The 26,757-nt window shown below is 45.7% G+C and overlaps 1 protein-coding gene across 5 annotated transcripts in view; it reads left to right on the top strand.

The window, feature by feature from the left end:
• Window positions 1-10,267, top strand: part of UBE2Q2 (ubiquitin conjugating enzyme E2 Q2) — a 619,872-nt gene extending 609,605 nt beyond the window's left edge. For all 5 annotated transcript variants that reach the window (XM_069222116.1, XM_069222114.1, XM_069222112.1 and 2 more), the window contains one exon: window positions 8,586-10,267. In XM_069222116.1, the coding sequence (XP_069078217.1) occupies window positions 8,586-8,617 (32 nt within the window). In that variant the 3' untranslated portion in view covers window positions 8,618-10,267. The remainder of the gene's footprint in view (window positions 1-8,585) is intronic.
• Window positions 10,268-26,757: the final 16,490 nt, after the last annotated feature.

The following is a 26,757-nucleotide window of genomic DNA, read 5'->3' as shown; positions in this document are numbered from 1 at the left end:
TTGTGCTTTGAATAATTCCAGGCGTCAGCATGGATCCAGAAATGTTAAAGCACTTAGAGGCTGCAGGGGACGCTGGCTCAGTGCTGGAAGTGACACCTGGTTGACATGATCAAAGCTATATAGCGCCCACCCCAACGCAACGACATCCATTCCCTTTTTGTGTGCCTTGGACACAGAATGATCTGGAACCCTCTGTTCATGAGATTTCACACCTTGGTGCTTCCAAAAATTGTTTTAAATTCTTATTTAAGTGCAATACCAATATATTTTACCCGAAGCATTCAACTTTAAGTCCTGTAGGGACAGCGAGGGACAGATGCCCATCATTAACACTTACTACATTTGCCTGTTGTGCCTTGGTTTGACCATGACTTCAAGTCATGCGAGTCCTGCCTCAATTATGCAAAGCAGTTAAGGAGATGGAATCAAAACTTTTTAGGGCGTGGGATCATAACAATCTAGGCAGGTGCTGTTCCAACACCCAATCTGATCACCGACTTTGTACTCCTCGAGCATTCAAAGGAAGCATAAGACGCACAAGAAGCATTCCTTAGGAGGTACATCACCCAGGAGCCCCCAACTCCCAGAGGATCTCCCACCTCGGAACTGGATTTGGTGCCTCTGAAGCCTTCTGAGCTGGCCCTGCCAGCATATTCTACCCCAGTGCTGCCCAGTGAGCCTGTGGCTAAACTGTTCCGCTGGAGTGACCTCCAGAACCCATGCAGCTGTACCCTGTCTTCGGGCTCCAGGATCAGACCCAGAGAAGTTAATTAGCTCCATGTTTGGCATCTTTGACAAAACGGCGTCCCATCTCTGGTGCACCCTAGACCCCATGGTAATATCTAACATCACATACTCTCACAAGTACAGAATTAACCCTATTAAATAAAGGCTTATCCTTCGTCCTGACAGAACTAATTTTCTGAAACGCCAAACTGAGCTCCTGAGATTTAGGAAAAATTGCTTAAAGGTATTCTTTGGAAAGGATCACTCTTATTCTAGTCAGGATTTGATTGGTTTACGTCCTCCCAATATTTTTTCACCACCACTATCCCCTACAAATTTAGCTTCCCACTTTTGAAAAACATGTATACTCCAAGATCTTAATGATCTTAAAACAGAAAAAAAAACTTGCACTCCATATAGCATTTAGTGTCAAAAACATAAGGCTCTCAATGCTTTCAAGTACACCTCTATCATTTTAAAGTCAGCTGATAAGTGGTTGAATTGTCCTACAGGACATCGATCTGTATAAATTGGAAATCCTCTGCCAACTTAATAATACTGATCACTAGAAAAAAAAAAACTTACGAAGGATCCCACAATGGAGATACAAAATGAAATATTAAGACTTACTGTTGAAGGCAAAGAATTGGGTTTGTTAAGCAACAATGAAGTCTAATACCGCAGTGTGAAAAACCCACACACTCCCATGATTTGTACTTGTCTTAAGGTTCATATAAACCTGGAAAGCCCACCTGGCAGACCTCTTGTATCGGACTGTGTCTCTTTTTCAAGCAATACATAGGCTTTTTCATTGAACCCTTTGCATCACTTACTGAATGTTATACACCAGACAGCGCTGACTTTATCACTCGCCTAGAAGATTTTCACTTATCTACTCCTGGATCCTTATTGGTCACTCTTGACATAGAATCGCGCAAGACCAGTATACCACAAATGGCCAATTTGAATGTCATATGTGAAACTCTTACTTCCAGACCCAGCCCACATCAGGTTTTGACATCTTTTTTTAAAGGTGGCCCTCAGATTAAGGGACTTCAATGGGGGCAATTTGTGCCCCCAGAATTGCCAAACTACCTGGACGATCTTGAAAAGAGAGTTATCCTTACAACCCAAACCTCTTCAGAGCACATATTGTTCTATGGAGGAGATACACCAATGACATTTTCATGATTTGCTATGGTGACTTTTCTACTCTACTTTTTCAAGCTTCGTTTAACCAAACTTATAATTAGCTTAGTTTTACAATGCAGTCACATTGGTCTGAAATATTGTTACTGGACCTTACTATCAGTATTGAGAACAAACATCAGTATGCCACCTTATATAAGAAACCCAATGAGAGGAACACCCTTTTGCCTTACAATAGCTATCATCCCCACTCACTGAGGGACTTAACGTACATACATGCAATTTCTTAGACTTTGATTCAACTGTAAATACAAAAATTATTTCAGAGAGGTAGAGAATCTAAGCTAAAAGCTTTTGACTATTCCAAATGCTTGATCATATTCTCTGCCAAAAGAGCGTGGTATTGTCCACATCATGATCTTTTAACCACCCATGAAAAACAAGAATCCAAGAGATTTGTCTGTAACCCCTTTTCCCCCAAACTCGAATTTCATTTCCAAAAATATCAAGAAACATTGGCATGTTTTAGCAGCTGGGGGACCTTGCGTTTAAGCTTCCTAAAATGTAAATTAGCACTTGTATAGCGCACTACTCACCCGTTAGGGTCTCAAGGCGCTGTACTCATACCGCTATGGAACCCCTCCTGGCTTTTCCCTGTGAGCACCCCCAGGGTGAAGCCAGGCATCCAAGCGCTGTTGGGGCCGTTGTGGAGATTAAGCAAGCTATTGCCCAGAGTTGCAGAGTGGGACCCATGAATTAGATTAGGCACCGAGGCGAGAATTATCTGGTCAAGGGGAATTGAGCCCAAGACCTGCCGAAGCGGGACTTGAACCCTGGTCTTGAGCAAGATCTCTGCTTCAGGGTCTGCCGCTCTAACCATTGAGCCACACTTCTCCACGATTCTCTCCTATATTTACTTATAAATGGGAAAGGAATTTCAAAGACAATATTGTCAGAGCAACCATACCATTCTCTAGAACTCAGGATAGGAGTAATATTCAGATCCCAAGCTGATCTTGAGAAACATGGATACCTAGATACTGAAAAGCACCTCCTGTCCATTGGTATTTGGCCTCAGGTGGGTGCCGAGGATCTGCACTGTTCAGATGAACATAGGTGGATTTCCTCCAAATAAAAGTGAACCCAGAAGTTTCACTGTATATACACAGTATTTGTGTCAGGTACAGAAATGAAGTTTGTGGATGTTGTAAATAAAGAAGCACATCATCAGTCTACAGTGACACACTGTCCTCCGTCCAATCTGGCCAGAGGAAGCCACACATCTGGTCGCCTCTCCTGAGCAAGTTCTCTAAGGGCTGTATTACTAGAGCAAAATGGAGCAGGGACAAGGAGCATCCCTGGTGTTTACCGCACTGAATAGGGAAGGAAGGTGAGAAGATCCCATTGACTCACTCAGGTCCTCTGGAATTCAGAGGATCGATATAAATGACATAAATCTAGGAAAAAAATTCATTTTGTGGAGTACTGAAAATAGAAAGGGACAGTGTATGGTGTCAAAACTTTTTCATAATCCAAGAAGAGTAAGGCCGTAGGGCTTGCAAGTTCTCAATGTGGGCCAGCTCTACCTGAAGTCTATGTAGGCAATGTCTCCTATGTCTATGCAGCATAAAACTAATTTGGTCCTCATGCAAAAGTGACCCCACCACAATCACCAGCCCAGTCGCCAACAATTTGACAGCAATTTAACCTTGATTTATGGACGGTATGAAGCTCTTTACTGTAGAAAGTGCCCCATTTGGCATGGTTACCGCCATTGCAGCTTGTGTGTGTTGGTGGGGAGAAAAAGGCAAAGTCAACATGGCATCCCTCCCAGGGTACCATGCCCACCAACCACTGCCTGTGGCATAGGTAAATCACACCTCTAGCAGGCCTTACAGCCCTGAGGCAGAGTGCACTATACCACAGGTGAGGGCATAGCTGCATGAGTAATATGCCCCTACAGTGTGTCTATTCTTAGACATTATAAGTGCATTATGGCCATATTGAGTACATGGGCTGGGAGTTTGTCATTATGAATTCCTCAGCTCCATGATGGCTTCACTGAAGACTGGGAGGTTTGGTATCCATCTTCTCAGCACAAGAAACCCACACTGATGCCAGTGTTGGATTTAATGTAAAATGCACACAGTGTGCATCTCGGAGATGCCCCCTGCATTTTACCCAACCCTTTAGTGCAGAACGGACCGGTCTGTGCCAGCCTGCCAATAACAGACAACTCTCTGACCCCATGGGGAGAGAGCCTTTGTGCTCTCTTGGGTCAGAAACGAAGCCTGCTCTGGGTGGAGGTGCTTCACACCACCCCGCCCTCCCTTCCCCCCTGCAGGAACTGTAACACTTGACTGTGAGCCTCAAAGGCTCAGGCCTCCTGTTACAGTGCCCCTGAGGCATTCCAGCTTATAGAGATGCCAGCCCCCCCCCACCCCCCCCAACCAAGCCTCACTTTTGACAGCAGGTCTGACTGGAAAATTAGGCAAAACAGGGAGGAGTGACGACAGCAGCTAGGACTACCCATAAGGTGTCCAGAGCTGAAGTGACCCCCCTCCCTGCAGAATCCTCCATCTTATTTTGGAAGGTAGGGATCACTAAGGTTAGGAATGTGCCCCTCTTCCCCAAAGGGAGCGGGCACAAGAAGGGTGAAGCCATCCTCCGGGACAGTAGCCATTCGCTACTGCCCTCTGACCCCTGTAACGCCCCTGAACCTTACTCACCAGATTCCTAACGACCTCAGAAGAAAGGACTGCTAAGCCAACCCCAGCAGTGAAGACTCCAGGCGACAACTGACTTGGCCCCAGCCCTACCGGCCTGTCTGTGGCTTTAATGATCCCCTGCTCCAAGAAGGTGACGCATCCTGCAGTACCAGCGACCTCTACATACCCACAGAGGACTGGCTGCCCAGCAAATGACCAAGAACTCAGAGGACAGTGGTCCTGTCAAGAAGAAACCACCAAAAGGACTCCAGAATCGTCCCAGGTCTGCAAGCCCTGTCCACTCTGCACCCGATGCTCACAGCCCATGACCAGGTGGCCCACTGGTCCAGAGAAGGCCCCAGGTGATTCTGACCTAGAGTCCACCCGGGGTTGACCCCTCCTGGCCAACACAACGATGCATGCAGAATGAATCCAGAGGCACCCCCTGCGCGACCGGATCTGACGAAGGTTCCTGACCCCCAAGAGGACCCCTGTACCCACGGCCCTCTGGCCTTCGGGAATCCAACTGAAGGTCCAGCAACATCCAGCGGGTGCCTCTCCTGCCTGTCCAGCCTTTGATTTCCCGCAACTGAACCCCTGGACCCAGCCTGCAGCATCTTTTTTGACCCCCATTGAAAAGCATTGGGCGCCCAGCTCTGTTTGCACCCTGCACCAGATGCCCCTGTGCCGCTGAGGGTGTATTTGGTGTGATCCTGTGGCCCCGCTGTGGTGCTGACCGAAACCCTTGAGGCCTGTGTCCTGGAACCGTGGGTACTTACCTGCAATCTGCTTACTACCTAGCACTACCTAGCACCCCCCCCCCCCCCCCCGCCAGTCCTCATAGGATTCCATCACACAAAGTACATTTGTACAACTGTACTTACCTGCAACAAAGATCTTTTGGTTCTAGTAATAAAGTAACAGAATATATTTTTGCTATATATAAAAAATTGGCCTGGAGTTATTCATTGAGTGTGTGCCTCCTTTATTGACTGATTGTGTACAGCAAATGCTTTGCACTACCCTCTGATAAGTCTTAACTACTCAACCACACTACCACAAAAGAGAGCATTCGCATTATCTGCTTTAGCCACTGTTAAGTCTCTGGGGAACCCCTGGACTCTGTACATACCATACCTCATTTTGGTATAGTTTATACAAAGGCAGCTTTCTACATTTACTTCAGGGGGTTATTTGGTTTTTGAATTATTGAAATCATAATGCAGCAGAGATCGTCTGGCACCAAACTAGAGGTTCATGTGTCATCAAAATAGGCAAAGGAGGTGAGGCCTTAGCAAGGAAGAGAAACGTCTAAAAATTCATCCCTTTGGACACGGAGATTTCCCTGAGGGCTAAGCCATCACCACCGCATGAATCTTCTCAAGTGTCAAAGGTGAATCCAACATCACAACACCAGTTAGCTGCAGGTCAGGTTTGCATTGGAAGGTTGTCTGATAGGGTGCACCTGCTGTAAAGCATAGCTACAAACCATTGTCAAAGCCAGTAGCTCTTGTTGGTGAGACTTACTGGCGTCGGCAGTGATTGTTTTTCTTTTCTAGCACCTTGTTAAAACTCATCTAACTGCTGCCAAATCTCTGCATAAGTGACAGTAATGAGGCCATGCCTATCCACCCTCTGCTTCGTCAGAGTCAAAATTAGACTACTAATCCATGTTGCCTTCTATATCTGGGATCCATCTAGGCTTTAAGGCTATATGCTTCACAGTCCTCTTCACTTTTAAATTAACTGAAAAAGTTAAAGAAGCAAGACTGAAAAAGCTCCTTATTGCGGGTTTCATGAAAATGTATTGATGGTTACAGATTTTCGTGTATTGATTAGTAATGCTGTTCAGCTACCTTGTTGTGAAAATGAAAATTCCACACAGGATGCATTCAGTTGAGTTGTATTCAAGTAATGCAACTGGTCCTCAGCAACGTTGCAAAGCGCCTGAAGAATATGAAGTTATCACATGCGCACTACTCCTCCCTCCTAGGAGGTATTCAAAATCCAGAGGTTAATGATTAATTGTTTTAAGTGTCTCCACACCATTTATTCCCTGGCAGACCCAAGCAATAAGGTGACAAGGCTACAACCAAATGTGTTTTACATCTGTGTTTAAAACTGCTGTGGATTACATGTTACTGGTAATTTCTAGCCTGGTGATTGGGAATTAGTCAATGCATGTTTTGAAATATATACGTGCAAAACTTACAGGTAATTCTTTTTTCGGATCATTACTTCAAGGAAGTGCAGAGCGACAAAAAAAAAGAAAATCATATACTGTAACTTGAGGGAGTTTGGTAGGCGATTCATTGTAAGGGTCTTGCCTAGAGTGTACTGAGATCTGCCAGTATATGAACAGTAAGTACTGTTTATGCTTGTGGAGTTCAGTTCTCGAGCAAGCAATGGTGTGAGTACTCCCTTTGACAGTTGCATATTGTGTTTAGCAGTGCTGCCAAGTGCCACGCATCTCCTGTTAAATTAACGCTTTTTAGCATCACCGCAAGGACAGAGATTTTCACTTAAATCAGCTTAGAAGAGTAGAGAAGCCGAGCATGTTATCTCTTTCCATGCCACGCAGTCCAGTTTGACTTTTTTCTACTGTTGACAATGATACTGGCCAATTGCCAGTCTTTCCAGGATCTTGTAAATTAATAATGCAGCTGCTCTAGACCTATCCACAATAACGTAGTTTGCTGGAATTGTTGTTCGCACATACGCACAGGCATAACATTGCATGCTGCGTTGTTTAACTACCACAGGACTTCAACCTCAAGAGTAAGTGTGCATAAGCAATCCACATATCTGCCGTGTTTGCCATTGATCCCGCTGCTGCACAGAATTTTGTTTGAGAGTTGCTGGTGTGCTGACATTGCCGGAACCAGACACGCAGGAGGGTCTACAAAGCCTGATGGTGAGTGGAGAAGAGGCAGCATCAGGGAGGGCCCAGATGCTGTTGATTAGCACGGGAACATGGACAGCCTGGCACCTGGCAAAATCTGTGCGGCTGCCCTACAATGGCAGGCCATGTTCTGCAGCAGTACAGACTGTAGAGAAGAATGTTCTCTACGCTCAGGGCTGACTTAAGTGCTACCCTCCACTTGTGTAATCATTCAGTGTTACACCGAGAACTTGTCATCATACCTCGAGCCTAAGAAACAGATTTCAGAAAAACTACAGGCCGGTTTTACAGAAAATAACAAGAATATGCATTCCTACGCAAAACCCACAAACAGTGTAATTGCTTATAAGTTTGTGTTTAAAAAGCGCATTAAATATTTTTTAGAAAATAAGGCCGGTGTCATAATGCAGCTGTGACATTAGGTTTTTGTCCGGAAAGTCTTTAGCATGTCCTGTAGAGTCAACTCAAATGTTTCTTGGCTTTAAGTTTAGTATTACGTACAATGTAGGGAGAGTGGCGTGCGACACTTTCTGTGAATTTGAGTGAGCCATGGGCGGCTTTCGCTGAAAGTAATATGCAAGTGGATAAAACACTACTGGCTGAAGATATCACATGATGTTGGGGACAGGGATACTTTTGCCAGGTATGCATGAGAGCAGCTCCTGAGCCATAATGCTTCTTCAAGCCGCAAGAGTTTAAACTCATTGTGCTTGTGCGACAATCTCAATTAATTTCAGGGAGTATGATACATTATGTTGTGCAAGTCCAAATCATTTGTGAAGTTCCTCGCCTAGTAATGGCATTCACTCGCAATCCCTATTTCTAATACATTGTGTATAAGCCTAGTAAAGCACTGCTCATCGGATAGCCACTTCTACAAAACTCATGTGCAGTATGTGCACAAGACATAATTGCTTGCGTCTACTCACCATAGTGGCACACAGTTAACAACGGAGCAAAAAAACACAAAATGTCACACACAAGCTGTCTGAAAACTTGGAAGCTAATGTATTATCATCCTTAAGATTGTTATTAGGACTTGTATTTTGACATGTTCGTAGCAACCTTTTAAATGCTAAGTTATATTTTTCTCTTTTTAGGCTGGTACACCCCTCCAAAAGAAGATGGCTAAGTGGAACCTTCTTGAATATGGACCAATGCGGATATAAATATAAATACATATGTGTATATATTTCCAACACAGTCACAAGATATGAGCTCCCTATAACCGCTGCACTGCATACCTAGCTACTGAATAATTTAGTGGATAATCAGTTTACTGAATGGCAGTATGTCAGCTTTCTAAAATGTTGATCTTAACGAGGTGTCTCAAAGCAGATTTGGGCCTTATGCAGTGTTGGCCGTTTCTCCCTCTATTTACAAAAAGTCTTTAAAACAAGCAGTTTAGAATCAGTATAATCAAAGGGTTCGATGGTGTCATAGACTTTTTGTGGCTGGCCTTCTTTATAGGATCTCAACTGCAGTGTGTTGCATTTTATGTTCCTTAAAAACCAACGAGGTTTCAGGTCTAAATCTAAATAAAATATGGTTTATTGTTCAAGATATTTCAATACGATTAGATCACAGTAGTTATCAGGACTAAGGGGAATTAAACTGTAGTGTTGCCAAATTAACAATGTGGTGAACACCACGTGTGCGAGCTAAGTTATAAAATATTTTTGTGTAAAGGTGAGCTGTGTTTGGGAAGGTCCTTGCGTTGGATAATACATATATTTCTACGGAGAGTGGGGCTGTTCCAGTTAAATTGTGGAGCTAGTAATTTCGACTAGGGCAGCAGTACTTCCTGGGCTTGGCTGAGTGTACCTACAAAGGGAGCCACTGTATAAAGCTTGAAGTTATTTAAAATACTAAACCTTTTTAGGTGTTCCATTTTATTAACGGGTTGTTGCAATCATTTGTAAACTATTAAACCTATGAAGAAATTGGCAAAAATCAAGAAAAAATCCTTAATTAAATGTTAATATAAAAATATTAAGGAAATTAAGAGAAAGAGGGCATGTCATCTGGTTCTGCTTAAAATCAAACTTGTGGTACTATAGCCACGACAGTTGCAAGATATGAATACTAACAAACTATTGGTAAATATATATGGTAAATGTTTTCTGTCCCCTTGGTCTTCTAAAATGAATGCAAATCTGTAATTGCTTTACTTTATTGCCTTACCTAAATTTGTTGTTTAGTTTGTTAGCGAGAACAGATTTTTATGCCCAGGGTCAGGGTATTAAGATGTGCACAATGGATTAAGCACTTTGTTCAGATCCCATTAGCATGTCTTTTCAATATAATCTATAAAACTGTGCTCCTTTTTGCCTACCAGTCGAGGGCTGGAATACATTTTTGTAGCTGCAGCGTAGAAAATGGATTGGGTGTGATCTGGCATACTCCTTATTTGTATTGTTTCAAAATCGGTCTTTTTTAGGGAGTTCGGAGACATGATCATTCCCCAACTTTTCTGCTCTTTAGGGGGGAGGAGGGTGGGTTGTACATATATTTGTATAAATTCCTGTTAGCCAATTGATGGGATTGCGGCCTTAACAGAAAGGCAAGGGCCCTTTTGCGTATTAAAGTTCCTTAAAACATAAGGCTAAAATCTTGAATACATTCTTGAATTCTTTAATATTCTGATGGATTACCAGTCTGACCAATGCACATTTGGCATGCTTTGTTTTGGATTTCATTTTTCATTGCAAAATATTTGGCAATGTACAGTAATTTGTAAACTTGCATCAAGTTTATGAATAAAGAACCATTTTAAGAATAACCTTTTGTAAACATTGCCTTGTCTGTACAATATGTTTTTAGAGGACTTTCTAATTTGGAACTTACTCCTTATTTGACATGGCTCTACCCGGGATCATACACAAGAAAAAGATGTGTATAAAAAGCAACTAAGGAGGAAAAGTATTTCCCTTTTGCATGCATTAGCCACCAAACTGCCTCTGAAACGTAATGGAGCACTAAGTGGTTGTACAAAAGTACAATAAGCTATTTATGTTTTGCTGACTACCTTTCTCTTTTGTGCACACCTATACTCTGACACACCACCGCATTAAGTGGTGTGACCAGGTTAGTGTGCCTGTATGTTTATACATATGACCACACCCTCCTCATCTTTTTGCCAGTTATAATTCTCTCACATTTATTCTGCACCATAGGAATAATAACGAGTTCCTTCCTTTTTCTTCGTTTTCTTTGTACAACTGTGTGTTAGAAAGGTCCGTAATAAAGCAGAGTCTCTTGCCAAAGGTACAACAGTCTAGCGCATGCCTGCACTGTCTGAAACCATCGAGATAAGATCTTCGAAGAACTGTCTGATATTAATGCTGAGAAAGGGATACTCCATACTGTAATTTAGTGTTTAAATTGTGTCAAGAGATAAAGGCGGTTTGCCCAGGTACCGGGTGCAGTTTCAATCGCTATTAATTTTATTTTTGGACTTTTATTTCAATTGCCCACAGAGGCAACCAGATTACCTCAATTTGTAAAATACAGCAGTCTGTAAGCTCCGTTCATTTCTGTATCGTTATTCTCAAAGAAAGCCGTTTCTAAACAGCGTTTCTGGATTTTTCACAATGGCTGAAACTTGTAGTAAGGCTAAATCGCAGTTCAGGTGTTGCCAAACATATCACTCATGTGGCGTGTATTTATTATTTGCATCTAAATCAGTGTGTCTTATTTGTAAAACGTTTTCCACCAAAACTATGAGGTAAAGGAGTTTTGCTTTTGCCCTCAGAGGATCTCTCTCTCCTGGAGACGAGCTGGTCAGAAGTGTTCCTTCCCTTATTCGCTGGATAGCTTGAGATGGATTTAAAAGGGGGTGAAAAGAAAAACATCTGAGAAGTCGCCTGCCTCTCTTGTATAGAACTTTTGCCATACCTCGCCAGTTACTTCATCAGTCACTACTTCATTGACTGGTCATTACCTGGCAACAAATTTAACCACCTCAACAACAAAGGTCCATGTAATCACCAGGAAGTACACTGTTAGTTAATGCTATTATTCCTTTAACCTGCAGGGTGCTCTAAAAGTGAAACTTATACCCTGCTTTACATGTAAGGTGCATCCATGCATCAACATTGGGGAATATACTAGTGCTCGTACTAGTGGCTTCCTTTTTCAGACCGACCTACTGGTTGCTGGGGAAGAGCTCACCCTAGACAAGTCTATTACACTAATCTGCCTACCTCGGTGAGGGTGATTGACAGAAACCTCTTTAGACTTCATTATTGTGAGATAAAAAAGAATGGATTGATGGATGGGCCGCCCTCCCACCTTATGTCTGACAGTTTTCTGAACTCCCCCCCCCCCCCCTCCCCTCCAATCCAATCCTAGTTCCCCCTCCCTTCTTCCCATAAGGGGTACTAGCAATGAACAGATACCAGGGATTTTCCATTTAAAAATGTATGGAATGTGGTGTTGATCCGTTTGTCAGATGGAGCTGGGCTCCCCAAGGCACAGACCCTCTCTCGCCCAGTGGTTTGTGGTGGACCATCATGCCTTTCTTTCTGGAAGGGTAAGAAACGCACAGGGGATATTTTATTTTTAAATTAAGTGAAAGGGCTTGGGTCCCTGCCAAACTGATTTTTACCAATATCACCCTTGTCCTGAGCACTCAGAGCTTTCTCATACGGCAGCCTTTTGTGTATACTGGAGAAGATAGATGCAGTTGTTTCTGGAAAACACTGTGCCTTAAGCCCTCAAGAGCTTGCAGTACCAATGGTAGGGGGAGAGGAGGAAACACTGATCAGTCTGGCCATGTGACCAAGCTTATAACTTCCTCTGTGGTCAGGGACTGGTTAAAGGGAGGGGGGTGAAGAAAAGAAATGAGCATGTGTGTCATCTGTATTTTGTGTGTGTGCTTTGATTCCCTTGGTGTCTTTTAGCTGTCACACCCACATACCTGGGAAATGCCTGTTCCCTCTTTGTATACCCTGACATGCTACTGTAGGGCATAAGGTGCCCCTGCTTTGCTTATACTGCACTACGTTTTATTATGGTATTGAGCTACCCCTGCCATATTGTGGTTTTCGAGGGCTTCTAATAGGAAATAGCATGCCTTTCTGGCCCCTACCCACTGTCTGTATTTCTCTTCTGGAGGAGTAAATCAAAGGACTTACTGTCATCCTGCACCCTTGGGTAGCTGAGATTGGATGATAAATTCCCAATAGCGGGGAAATTACTTGAGCTGACTGCCTAAATGTGTGTCGGTATCGCTTGTGCTTAGTCCAGTCCGCCATCCCAAGTTTCACCCTGTCAACTTGAGGCTGTGTGGAAAGGAACAGACAATTGCATCAATGTTATAATAATTTCAAAGCATGGTTTGCACATCCTAAACTTTTCAAGATTTTACAAGTGGTATGTCTGTAGAGTTTTTGGGCAATACTATCTTGGCACCCAGGGGATTGAGCAAACCCTGGGAATATTTGAAAATTAGAGGCACAGGGGAATCCAAGGTGATTTGGACACATGCATCCCCACATAATCTCCTAGCTAGATGAACTGTAACCATTAAGGTATGGACATAAAAAGCGAGCTCCTTTTTTCCAATGGGAGAAGGTGGATGTATTTGGGCCTAGGTGAGCTTCTTTCCAAGGATATATTACCAGCCATGTTTTTTCTGAAAACTAGAGAGCCAAGAGAATTCATTGTGTGATGTTGTTTGCCTGGGTCCAAGCAATGGAATGTCCTGTAAATCTCAAAATACGAGTGAAAAAGCAAATCATCCAACTTCCCCTAATAAACGTTGCACACCACATGTGGATGGGCTTATTACACAGGTAAGAACGGGCCAAAACATGTCCATATGAATACAACATCACATAGTTTTGGCCATTCCAGCTCTGCAGCAAAGAGTGGGATACATTTTTAGCAGGATTTAAGAGGCCAGGGTAAGATTTATGGCTGTGACCATAAGTTCTAGTGCTTTACGTGAAACGGGAGAATTTATTTCCCAAAGTTTGACATTTGCTTAGTTGTCAAGTTAGCCAAAGTGGTGGCAGCTCCTCAAGCCACACTACTCAAACATTTCTTTTTGTTAGACTTCGAGTTGCAGGTTGCTTACCTTGGAATTTCCATAGGCGTCACACTGGATCTAGAAGGTTTGTAGTGAGCAGTAACCTTTCGTGCCAGTAGGTGGCGTTATTTGGCTCAGTTTGCGGCAACAATGGCGGCGTCAACACTGGAAGTGACATCCGCAGCACCTATATAAGTGCCACAGAGGCACGCTGATGTCAGTTCTTCTCTTTCTGCACTAGCCAAAGCTGATTCGGAGGAGAGCCACCCTGTGAGTCACTTTTTGACTGAACTTTTTCTACATTTATCAAGTAATTTTTTAGGTTTTCCTCCTGGTGTGGCAGGTATGTCTTCACAGAAGGGTCACTTCAAACCCTGCAGCGCTTGTTCGCCAGTATTGAATCTTTCATAGATTCACATGCTTGAATCATCCCTGTTGTCGAGGTGGGAGCCTCACAGTAACCTTAAATACAAATAGCAGTAAGTATATCATACTAGACCCAAACTTGAACTATAACCAATCAAGCGGCAACACCCTCTAGAACACTCCCCACAGAGGCTGATTCTTTCAGATTTTCTACGGCACGTCATGCGAAGGGAGTCTCCCTGAGCTCTGCTCAGTTTCTTTTCTCACAGAACATTTTTCTCTCAGAGAATTTGGAGTTCCAGTCAACAGGATGTCCCAGCAAGCCAAAAAAGAACTTTTCAGAGATTGTGGCAGTTGTGGGAGAAAGTCTTCATATTGATGACCCCCACAAGAAGCTCATATTCTGCCTACATCCTGACCATAAGGTGAGAGATTGTAAGATTTGTCACACCTTCAGTCATAAAACCCTAACAGACAGAGAGGGTAGGCTTTTGTTCCAAAAGGAAAAAGCCATGGAATGCCCTTCTGAAGAGGGTGAAACCTCCTCGCAGACTTCTCAGTCCTTAAAAAGGCCTAAAGGTGAAGAGAAACTTTCTGCAGAACTTCCAAAGAAAGTTTTTAAAAAATCTAAACACCTCTCTGGAAAAAACAGAAAGGCCAAGGGAGCTCTGCCTCATCATTATCAGACACCAAGGGGAGGAGTCAAGATGGCGGCCGGGATGGACGGCTAGAGCGAGCGCTCCATCCCGGACCCACCACAAATATCCTGCAGGAAGCCCCTGGGGCGTGGGGGACGAGGAAGCGTCCTCTGATTGATCGGCCAGATAAAGGGGAGCCTAGTACTGCCGAGATGGGGGCCCCGACTAGTAACTTCCCCCCGGACGGAGGATCGGAGGACTGAGCGCCCGCCATTTTGAGCCCGAGGACGCTGAAGGCGCTACCCGGGGCTCCTGAGCGCTGAGGCTGCAAGATTGAATGGTGAGCCCGGGGGTTGCAGCGGGACCCCCGGGATCGCTAGGCTTTGTACGGCACAGCGGGACGAGGCCGGGAGGTGCTCCAGGCTAGGTGCGGTCGCTGGGGTGGGGGCTGCCATCCTGAGCCCACCTCACGGACCTAGGACGCGAGCGTGGAGCAGCCAGCAAACTGGAACAAGGTAGCTGCGGGCGGCGCCGGAAGGAATGGGGCGCACAGGGCAGGTCCGCGAACGGAGTGATCACCGCAGGGCTCCTTAAGCCCGTACAACACTGCATATTTGGATTTCACTGCCAGGGCACCCCGGGCGAGTCTGCCGGAGGGAACTTTGCCACCCAAAGTACAGGAGAGGCGCTGCTCCTGAATGAGCAGCTCAGATAGGTTGGAACGGGGGCACAGGATCTCGCCTTCCTATATGCCGCCAGAGTGCAACGCGTGACAGAGCGCAGAGGAATAACTGCTGTGGATCATCGACTACGGCGGGGGTGACGAGGCCGCTCCTGCGCTTCCAATCTCCCCCCCCCTCTCCCCCGAATCAGCACTTGCCCAGAGGAGCGCACCCCCTGGAACTGGCCTCAACAGGTTCAGGGGCTTGTGCGGAGGGCCCAAGGGAACGGACCTAGAGACGGGAGGCATAAAGACCGGCACAGATGGTCCCCAACCAGCCTGGTACAGACAGATATACCCAGCATCAATGGCCGTTGGATTTCGCTGCCCCCCCAATACCCTGCAGGCAAATAGGGACATAACCAAGGATGCCAGGCCTGCGCACCAGGTCCAACTAAAACCTGCCCCCTGACACGTGACCGGACGGAAGGGGATTACAACCTGAGCCGGTGGAGAGGGACTAAGGAGTAGATAAAGCGGTGGTAAAGGGAAGGAGGAAAAGTGGGGGAACCTGCCCAAATATCATACTGAGACTCCCCACGGAACTAACACAATGGCGGGCAGGTTGAAATCAGCCAAAAATCAAGACAGAACCACGCAAGGATCAGCATCCATAGATCAACCAGCAAACCCGACCCTACAATCACTGGAGAGTACACTTGCTTCACAATCCGTGCAACTAGAGAGGGTACTTCAAGCGATAATGGACACTAAAACTTCCCTGGAGAACAGAATCGACGCAGTATCGCAAGACTTAAATTTACTCCGGGTGGATCACCGCAAGCTAGCGGAAAGAGTCAAAACGGTGGAAGAGGGGGTGACAGAAGAATCTCCCACGGTTCAGGACAACCAAAAACAGATTCAACGCATGGACGCGGAATTGAAGGCACTATGGAGGAGGGCGGAAGAGGCCGAGAGCAGATCGCTTCTTGGGGTTTCCCGAAAACATGCAACAACAAAGCCCGGAAATAATGCTAGAACAATGGCTAATCAGAGGTGCTAGGCGGGGCCCCATCCAAGCTATTTACTGTGGAACGGGTACACAGAATTCCGAGTAGGCCCCCGCTCCCTGGACAACCACCCAGACCAGTGATCGCCAGATTTCTAAATTTTCGGGATAGAGATGCAATCCTACAACAGTTCCGCAACAAAGGCCCATTTAACTTTGAGGAATCACCCATTAACGCATACCCAGACTTCACACAAGAGGTGCAAAGAAAACGCAACTCATATATTAGGGTTAAGCAACGCCTGCGCGAACTCAACATTAAATACGCATTACTTTTCCCCGCCAAGCTGAGAGTGACATCAGATGATCGTATCCACATATTTAACTCTCTGGAAGACGTTTTGACATGGCTTCACGCCAAAGGCCTTGCGAGCATGACAGATGAAGCGGATAGAGAAGAGTGGTCGACCTCGACATCAAGGAAACGCTCAAAAAGGCGCACTCGAGCCCAACTGTCTGCCCAACAGGTAGCAGAAGAGAGAGCAAAAGTTCTGAAAGTAACCCCTCTGCTAACACAAAACACATTCGAAATAATTCGGGAGCTACCGGAGATTAACTCGGACACGATCAGCTCTGTCTCCACTATAACGGATGATGCAAAAGGTCCAAGGGTCACCCCTAGAGCAGCGGATGATCTCTGAACACGACCAAGAACAATGCTTATGCTCTGCTGCTAGGGGGGATCGTGGGCTGGACGTCCCAGATTCCCCCTGAAGCTTCGGGGTTATCTGGAGCTCGAGTATCCTTCAAAAATGTGTATCTCATGTATTCCTTTTCCTTTTTCTGTTTTTGTTTTCATGAGAAGGGAGGGTGCACACGCCCCGGGGGCGCCCGCTGACAACGGCGGACGTAGTCTCAGGTCTGATGTGAGCCCCACAAATGAGCCACATTAGGCAGTTATGATGACACCACCACGGAAATCCACAAGGATACAGGTTTTTTTTACATATAAATAAGTTAAGTAGTTTTATATCAGTAGATAAGAGTGAGTGGGGATTAGTTGGGGGAGAGGGTAGTTGCAAATCAATAAAAACACACAACACAGATCCATTACAAACATGCAATCTCTGCTGGTACAAACAAATATATTTAACAGCACTATCAGAGAGGCAGCAAATCAGAAGCCCAATGATTGAGATTGCGGAAAACGCACAGACTCACCCCACACTTTTCCATGGCAACACAAACTAAATGCAACATCAATCAATTCGACGTAATGACATGGAATGTGAGGGGCATGGGTACATTAAATAAGAGAGCTCGTATTCACGCACGCCTCAAGCGACTGGGAGTACATATTGCTATCCTCCGAGAGACACACTTATTGGAACCAGATTTACAGGAAATACGCGCGAAGTGGGGCGGACAACTGATAGGCACAACATACTCTGCGTTCGCACGGGGGGGTACTGATATGGATTGCAAGAGGAGTCCCATTTCACCAAACAGCACACAGAATAGACACAGGGGGTAGATTTGTGGTGACGGAAGGCCAGCTAGACGGCAGACAACTTTCTATAGTCTGTATATATGCCCCAAATGGGGGCAGAGCAGGTTTTTTGGGTACCGTCACTCCCGCATTGCTAGCAAACCCATCAGCTCCGGCTGTTTGGGCAGGGGATTTCAACAGTATACCAGACCCCATATTGGACAGATCCGGCGCCCCAACGAGCGCAATAGCGAGGAAGAATATCTTAACCCCTCTGCAACATTGGGCGGGCGACTTGAGGCTTTATGATATATGGCGTACAAAACACCCCCTTCAGAGGGAATACTCATTTTACTCAGCTCCACACAGAACACACACTAGAATAGACACAATCTGGGGTACCCTGGACATAGCCGCGCTGGTAGTAGGAACGGAATATCTAGCGAAGACACTCTCGGACCACTCGCCGTTGAGAGTGTCACTAAGCTGGGGTAGGAGCCGTCAGGTGATCCCAACTTGGCGTTTACAAGTAGACGCGCTCCAAGACCAGGCACTTGTGGACACGTCAAATACCACAATACGAGAGTTCTGGGCAATAAATGAACTAACGGCAAATACACGTGCGGTGGAATGGGACGCCCACAAGGCAGTGGTCAGAGGGCAGTGCATTAATACAAGCTGGGGAGTAAGGCGCACACTACATACCGAAATTGTTAAATTGGAAAAGGATCTAAGATCAGCGGAAATAGCAACCGCACGGGGGGAATCCCCCTACACGACATTACAAGCAGCCTGCAGAAAGTATAATGAAGCAGACAACAGACTCCGTTGCCACGACTATAACTACCACTTAACGCGCTTGCAAACAGAGGGCGACAGGTCGGGTAAAATGCTGGCCTGGTTATTGCGAGAAGACAAACAACATTCTCCCATAGGCGCCATCCGGGTCGATGCTCACACCACGGTTACCACACAGGCAGAGATAAATGAAAAGTTCAGAGACTACTACAAGAATTTATACACTAAGCGCACCTCGTGCACAGTTACACAATTTGAGTCATTCCTGGGGGGCTCCCCCTTGCTGCAATTATCTCAAGCAGGCAGGGACACACTAGAAGCCCCTCTAACAACAGGGGAAATAGACTTAGTCTTAACACAGATGCCCAGAAACAAGTCGCCGGGGATAGACGGCCTCCCAATAGAGTATTACTCCGTGTTTTCGCCCCGCCTGAAACCCCAACTATTGAAGGTGTTCGAGGAAGCGTGGGCCACCGAACGGTTGCCTCTGTCTCAGACAGAGGCCATGATGGTAGTACTCCCCAAACTGGGCCGCGACCCCACGGACGTAAAATCCTACAGACCCCTTTCACTCCTGAATTCCGACTGTAAGATACTGGGTAAAATATTGGCCAATAGACTCGCTCCCATCATTCACACTCTCATACACGAAGACCAAAACGGCTTCATCCCCAATAGAAATACCTTTTTAAATATCCGCAGACTCCTGAGTGTAATGGGTGACACCCCCTCAGACGCATATGACGAAATGGTGCTGTCACTAGACATCGAAAAGGCGTTTGATACCCTGGAATGGGATTTCCTCTGGACGACAATGAGGCAGATGGGAATAGGCCCCAACTATGTAAGATGGGCCCGCACACTATACTCAAAACCACAAGCCATAGTGAAGACGTGCGCAGTGATTTCTGACAGTTTCCCTATAACAAGGGGTACGATACATGGCTGTCCCCTCTCCCCACTATTGTTTGCGATTGCAATGGAGCCATTAGCAACTAAAGTGCGCTCCATGGCAGACGAATGGGGATTAATTAGGAACGCAACACATCACGCAATCTCGCTATATGCAGACGACGCTCTTATATACACTCTGAAAGGCGCGGAGTCGATACCCTCCATAATGACACTCCTAGCGGAGTTCGGTAGGATCTCTGGGCTGGCAGTAAATTGGGACAAATCGTGTGTGTTCCCAATGACTAGATGGCCACCAGGAAGACAAGAAGGGGCACCACGCGGGCGCCTGAAATGGTGCTTTAAAACATTTAAATACTTAGGGGTCCATATTTACCACAGGACAGAAGATCTCAGAGATGGTAACCTGGGGAGAGCACTAACCTCCATGAAGGGCTCTTTACGCTTCTGGAATAAACTTCCGCACTCCCCACCAGGCAGGCTAGCGATCGCAAACATGTTGGTCTTGCCCAGACTACTGTATTACTTCACGGCTCTGCCAATCGTTCTCCCACGTAGCATTTTTAGCAATCTGAACACAATGCTGATACATCTCATATGGGGGGGAGGGAGAGCGCGGGTGGCACTATCCACACTGCAGCGACCGGTGGATTTGGGCGGACTGGGGGCTCCCAACTTCGAGCTATATTACGCAGCGGCACAACTTCAATGGCTGCAGCTTTGGCTCCACAGGCCGATGTCAGCTGAAGCTGCATGGATGCAGACCCAGTTAAAAGGAGACCGCCTGTTAACATGGTTATCACACAAACACCCTAAAAAGGAACCTATCAATGCACTACTAGCTGTGGCACACGCTTGCTGGGGGAGGTATATCCAGAAGGGACATGGAACAGTCCCATACACTCCGCACGTCCCGCTGGAGTGTCTTCTAGAGCAGCTGAGGATCGCGCCGCACATGTCTTTAGTGTGGTCGGAGGCAGGTATACGACTGGTGGGTGATTGTTTTGAAGATGGTAAACTAATGTCATTTGAGGCTATCCAAGTTCTCACAGACGTGAACCCTGGTCAATTCTTATCGTATTATATGATATGCCACGCAATAAAGAAACATGGGGAATGGGTACTCTAGAGCCAGAGACTTCCCCCACAACACATCACATACTACAGGACGACGCCCAAACTAAAGCAATCTCTAACCTATACAAAATACTTAGCAAGCCTTCAGAACCCCATTTAGAAAGAGCTAGGGAGAGGTGGAACACTGTCCTCCCCACCCCGATTCTTCAGGACTGGCCGAAAGCATTGTCATACGTCCGGGGGGGTATCAAGGAACCCCAGATTCCGCTACACCCAGTTCAACTTTTTACATCAGACGTATCTGTCCCCGGCCAGGCTGAAACGTATGTTCCCTGAAACGGCGCCGATATGCCCTAGATGCATGGAACCAGCCGCCCACTTTTACCATATGGTTTGGGAATGCCCCTGGGTGCAAACAGAATGGAACAGGGTGGTGAAGGAGATATCAGACTGGACAGGACTAGAATTGGAAGCGGACCCTAGATCTTGCCTATTGGGTGTGAGGACAAGAACAAAAAAGCACAGACATTTACATAAATTTGTAGATTTATCCTACGCGATGTATAAAAGGTTGATAGCAATGCACTGGAAAGCCCCCAATGCTCCTGACAAGAAATCTTGGCATACCCTCACATTACGGTGGGCCCGTACAGAACACCAGGTGCTTATAAAATTGACACGAGAAGGTCAGACACACACGGGATGTAACACCTGGGAAACAATGGTATCCAAACTCGAAGCAAAAAATGACGACAAACCTCCATGAAGGGGATTAGATAACACTTAAACTGCACCCATCAGAAACCTACCTAGTCACAACAATATAGACCACGGCCAAGACAAGAAAAGGGGTGCACACCCTCTCACCCATCCAGGAGGAGCCATTCTGTAAGAACACATTGTTAAAGGAGCATAAGAGAGGATGCCGAGGAAATCAGGCACCCCCACTACCTACCTTCAATTAAGGCTAGGAAGTGCACCTATGGCCTCCAGGGGGGCACGGACATAAATAGTAAGTGCCACACCACAACCACAAAGAGAGCCTCTCTGATACCTAGCATCAGCGCAGCACCACGAACTAAGCAGCAGAAAATTAATACTGTATGTAATAAATGGCTAAGTGTGTGAGAACGGGGGGGTTGAGTGGTTTAAATGTAAAGTTAACCAGATAAAAGTGATCCTGTAAGTATCTCTGACTACTGCATGTATTGTACATCTGCTATATAAAAATTAATAAAAAAATATTTTTTTAAAAAATCATTATCAGACACCAGGGATAAGCCCTTAAAAAAGGTTCACTCAGAGCCTACAACACCTTTGGGGTGGGAAAGGCACCTCCAAAAAGTGCTTCTCTGTCTGTCACCGAATGAAAAATACTCCGGATTCTGACCGAAAAGGCTCGTCAACGGCATCCCTGTCGTCGACCACATCTACAGTGACGACGGTAACGTTGATGTTCACCATGGCAGTGCCCCCTAAGATTCTTACGTCATCGCCGCTTTGACTATCATCACATCTAGGATATACAAAAGAACACTGTCGACGAGGATATCGTCGACGAGAGACAAGCCAACAAAAATTCCCTCGTCATCAGACCCGTCGACGAGACATGAAGCAAAGACTCTGTTGACGAAGGAACCGTTGACGAGGGAACCATTCACAATAGTTTCATCTACAGCAGCATTGTGGACGATACAGCAGTCGACGATGGACACACCAGGGTCTACGTCTACAAGTGATTTCACCATGTACACTTTGGGAACAGCAAAGTTCCTTCCTCTCTCTTTAATAACGGTAAGAAAGAAGACATCTCCGATCCTACCAATGCATAACTCCCAAAGCAAGGTGTTACCGTATTCTCCTCAACACTTATTAGATGATGACGATGTACTCCCAGGATGATGAAATGTTTGGAGTGACTAACAGTCTATCACAGCTTAACATCAAATCCCAAGACCTTGATGACTATGGTGATGATCAGGACAGCTACTTTTCTGCCAGGGCTCAACCGGATCCGTCGTATTCTAGAGAACATTGGTACTCTCAAACATTTTCCCAGGGGCCACAAAGTTTGGTCTGTGGTGTGACCGAGGGCCGCATTGATGCTAGCAGTATGCCGATCAAAGGGAGGAGGGGGCTCTGGTTGGGGAGGGTTTGTGGCGTTATGGTGGCGATAGGGGGCAGCAAAGCATATAGATCTAGTGGCTGAATCGCACAATGTGAAACCAGAAAACCTGGCATTAATCCCAGCTTCCCCACTTTACCAAACTGCGTGATCCTAGGCAATTGTTTTATTTCACGTTCCCTTCTTTTTCTTCATTATTATATTGAGGAGGACCTCACAATGCATGACTTTGGTATGTGCGCTGTGCAAACCTTTCTCCTGTGTTTGATTTAATAAACTATAAAGTTGTTCATGTGTATTAGCAAATCAGGCCAATCAAAGAGTGCAGATAACAACTGTCTTGCCTCTTAGTTCACAGTTGGCATTGTTATCAAGGTGGGGGTAAGAATGAATGTTGGGGGTGGGGGAAAGAATGAAAGTTTCTGAATTTATGTTTGAAATCTCTTGTTTAAAAAAAATATATACTTCTCCATGCACTGATATAATGTTATGTACTTAGATTAAATGGTTCTGTGTGTAAATGAAATACACTTTTGAATTTTTAAGAACACTTATAGTTGTAGACATTTGCTGCAAGATTTCTTAGAGAGAAAGTGTTCCTGCAGTCAAAGCGGTGCTGGACAAATTCCTTACTTCTTTTCTTTATCTTCAATCATGTTTAAATTAAGTGTCCCTTGTTAAATCGAGTAAACAGCAGCCTAGTGCTACTCCTGCCCTGGGGGCCGCATGTAAAGGTCAAAAGGGTTGCATGCGGCCCCCGGGCAGTACTTTGAGTATCACTGCTACAGAAGGAAACATAGACACCTCTCTCCCCATACCAAGGTCTTTGGTGACAGACCTCCAGAGTATGTTACAGGACTATTGCAGAAGGTTTCTGCTCTCAATAACAGCAACTCCAATCATGCAGCAGCATAACTTACAACAGGGACTTTGCACTCCTCTCTCTAGCTATCCAGGAACACCAATCAGAACAGATACAACCATCCCTTTTGTACAGCCGCCTGAGGATGATCCTCAATCCACAGACGAAAAAAGAGAAGAGGGAGAAATACCTGAAACCACTCCTAGTGAATGGGATGATTACCTGATTCCTACGCCGTCACCATCGGTCGCAGAACTGGTGGATTCTCCCCCAGGGGACATAGGGGGATTCCATAATTTGATGGAAAGAGTGGCTAAACGTTTTGAACTGCCCATTCTTTCTAGGGAAACTGATTGTTTCCTACATGACTTTAAGGAACCAATGAAAAAGTTAGTAAGAGCTATGCCGTAAAGTGGATTTCATATGGCAGGAAGGATTGAAGGCAATGAGAAACCAGCTACAATACCTTCCCAAATCCCGTGGTTGGAGAAAAAGTATAAAGCCCTGGAGGATACTCCAGCTTGCTTAATTACACAACCAAAGCCAGATTCTGTGGTATCTCAAGCGGCACAACGCCATTAAAAAAATACTTCAACACCAATAACATCCCCGCCGGATAGAGGACGACGGCTGGACAACATAGGGAAAAGGTTCTCTTCAATAGCAGCAATAAGTCAAAGCTGCCAACTTGTTAGCCATTTTAGGCAGATATGATCACCAAATGTGGGCAGACGTCCCCTTACGTTGACCAGTTGCCCAAGGATGCTAATCTAGAGGCAAAGAAGATGTTGCAGGAAGGAGAGCGGATCGCAGCCAAAGTGATCGATTGTGCGATTGATATCTCACTAACGGGATTCAGAGAACTCGCAGGGGCAGCGGTCTTGCGAAGACAGGGCTGGCTAAAATCTACTTCTTTTAGGCCGGAGGTTCAAAGTAGGATATTTGACATGGCATATGATGGGGAAAGTCTCTTTGGCAAACGTGGATGACATGTTGCAGTCCATAAAGACGGATACATATACGGCCAGATCCCTGGGTACATTGCAGTATAAAAAGCAACTATTTCGACTCCTTTTGTGGTGGTTTCCAAGCATATAGACCACAATACCAAACGGCTCAGACAGGCTTTTGACAACAGTATGGACAATACCAGTAGCAATATCGGGCACCACGTACAGCTGCCTTTAGACAATCCCACGAAGGGAAGAGCCGCTACCCATGGCAGAGAAACGGGTAGAAAACAATAACCGAGCATTGATACCATCTACCAACTCCACCTGTGTTCCAAGGATTGGAGGCCGCATCACTTATCACATCCCTCAGTATTTGGAGAGAACATCGGACAAGTGGGTACTAGACATAGTATCCAGGGGGCATACTCGAGAATTCATTCAGAAGCCTCCAAATACCCCTCCGCCAGGACCACCACCTCCAATGTTAAAACACCTCCTCAGGGAAGTATATGTGATGTTACACAAAGGGGCAATAGAAGCTGTTCCAATGCTGCACAGGAACTGGGGATTTTACTCCAACTTTTTTTTTTTTTTTTTTAGTAAAAAAGCCTTTGGGGGATTGGCGCCCGATCCTAGATTTGAGGTCCTTAAACAAGTTTCTGATAAAACAGATGTTTCGCATGGTAAGGCTTCAGGACGTTCTATGTCTCTTGAACACAGGAGATCACATGACATCGCTAGACCTCCAGGATACTTACTTCCCTATCCAATACATCGAAACCATTGGAAATTTCACAGGTTCAGGGTAGCTCATATCAGTGCTTAATTTATAAATAAAAATGTGCCGGTGCTCAAAGCTCTCCTGTGAAACATGCGGCTGCTGCAATTAAATGTGGGAGCACAGAGTACTGATGCAGGGTAATCCTGAAGCCACCTCGGGCCTCATTAATCCATTTCCAGCACTCACTTCCCCTTCAGCTCACTCTTGCAGCGTCTGCTTTCTCCCTTTGAGCGCTTTTTCGTTCTCTCTTCATCCGTCTTTCCCATATGTGTCTTTTGCTCCCAGTAAATGCTTGAGGCAGAAGAATAAATCCCGGCCCTCAAAAATAAGTGCCGGTGCTCAGCACCGGAAACAACAAGCACAAATTAAGCACTGGCTTGTATGCAACTACAGTTACGTGTCCTCCTATTCGGATTAAAGTCGGCCCCCAGAATCTTTACCAAAGTGCTAGCGCCAGTAGAGGCTCACTTCCGCCAGTTGGGCATACAAGTCTTTCCATATCTGGACGACTGGCTCATAAAGGCATCCACAAAAGCTCAGGTGATAAATCACACAGCCACTTGCCTCTGGTTGTTAAAAACTCTGGGTCTTACCATCAATTATTGCAAGTCACACTTCCATCCCACACAGAGGCTGAATTTCTTAGGAGCGATCCTGGATACTATGCAAAGCATTTCCATCTTGGGAGAGGCAAGGAAAATTTTCCAGCATGGCTCAAAAGCTATTAGCAAAAAAGTTTGTTTCAGTTCAGAATTACAAATCATTCATGGGAACGATCTCTTCATGTATTCCACTGATCCCAAATTGCCACCGAATGCACATGTGACCTTTACAGGAGCAAATGGACTCTCAGTGGCTCCAAGTGAACGGCTCATTTGACGATCGGATTCTCATCACACCACTAATGCGAACTGCCATGTCTTGGTGGGCAAAACAGACCAACTTATCCAAAGGCCTTTCTTTTCTTCAGCAAGTTCCGCAGTACTTAACAACAGATGTCACTCGAGGGTTGGGGTGCCCACCTACAAGATCTGCGGGTAAGTGGCAACTGGACACAAAAAGACAAACAGCTTCATATAAACCAACTGGAACTCAAAGCAATAGATGTGGCGCTGAAGGCCTTCTTACCAAGAATACGGAACTCAAAAATTCTCATCAGATCGGACAGTACCACAAGTATGTTTTACCTGAACAAACGGGGCGGCACAAAATCCTTGCAGCTTTCACTTCAAGCTCAGAGCATATGGGAATGGGCAATAGCAAACCAAATTTCTCTAAAAGCGTAACACCTTCCAGGGCAAACAAATCTCTTAGCGGACACTTTAAGCAGAACAGTCATCCCGTATCACGAGTGGGAACTCGACCAACAAGTTCTCGACCCACTGTTTCAAAGGGGACCCCCACCACTGGAGGTGGAATGAGGGGGGCCTTTGGATGGCCACCTGTCTTACGACTGGCTTGACAGGTGGCACAGGAGACACAAAACTCCTTTACTTTCTGGGACATGTTGGGCCAATAGAAATGGTTGACTAACCTCTCCCAAGTCTTGGTTAGTCCCAAATGCCCA

This window comes from Pleurodeles waltl, chromosome 3_1 (genome assembly GCF_031143425.1).
Source record: "Pleurodeles waltl isolate 20211129_DDA chromosome 3_1, aPleWal1.hap1.20221129, whole genome shotgun sequence".
Classification (NCBI taxonomy): domain Eukaryota; kingdom Metazoa; phylum Chordata; class Amphibia; order Caudata; family Salamandridae; genus Pleurodeles; species Pleurodeles waltl.
Note: the sequence above shows the minus strand (reverse complement) of the source record. Positions and strands in the feature narration are given on the sequence as shown.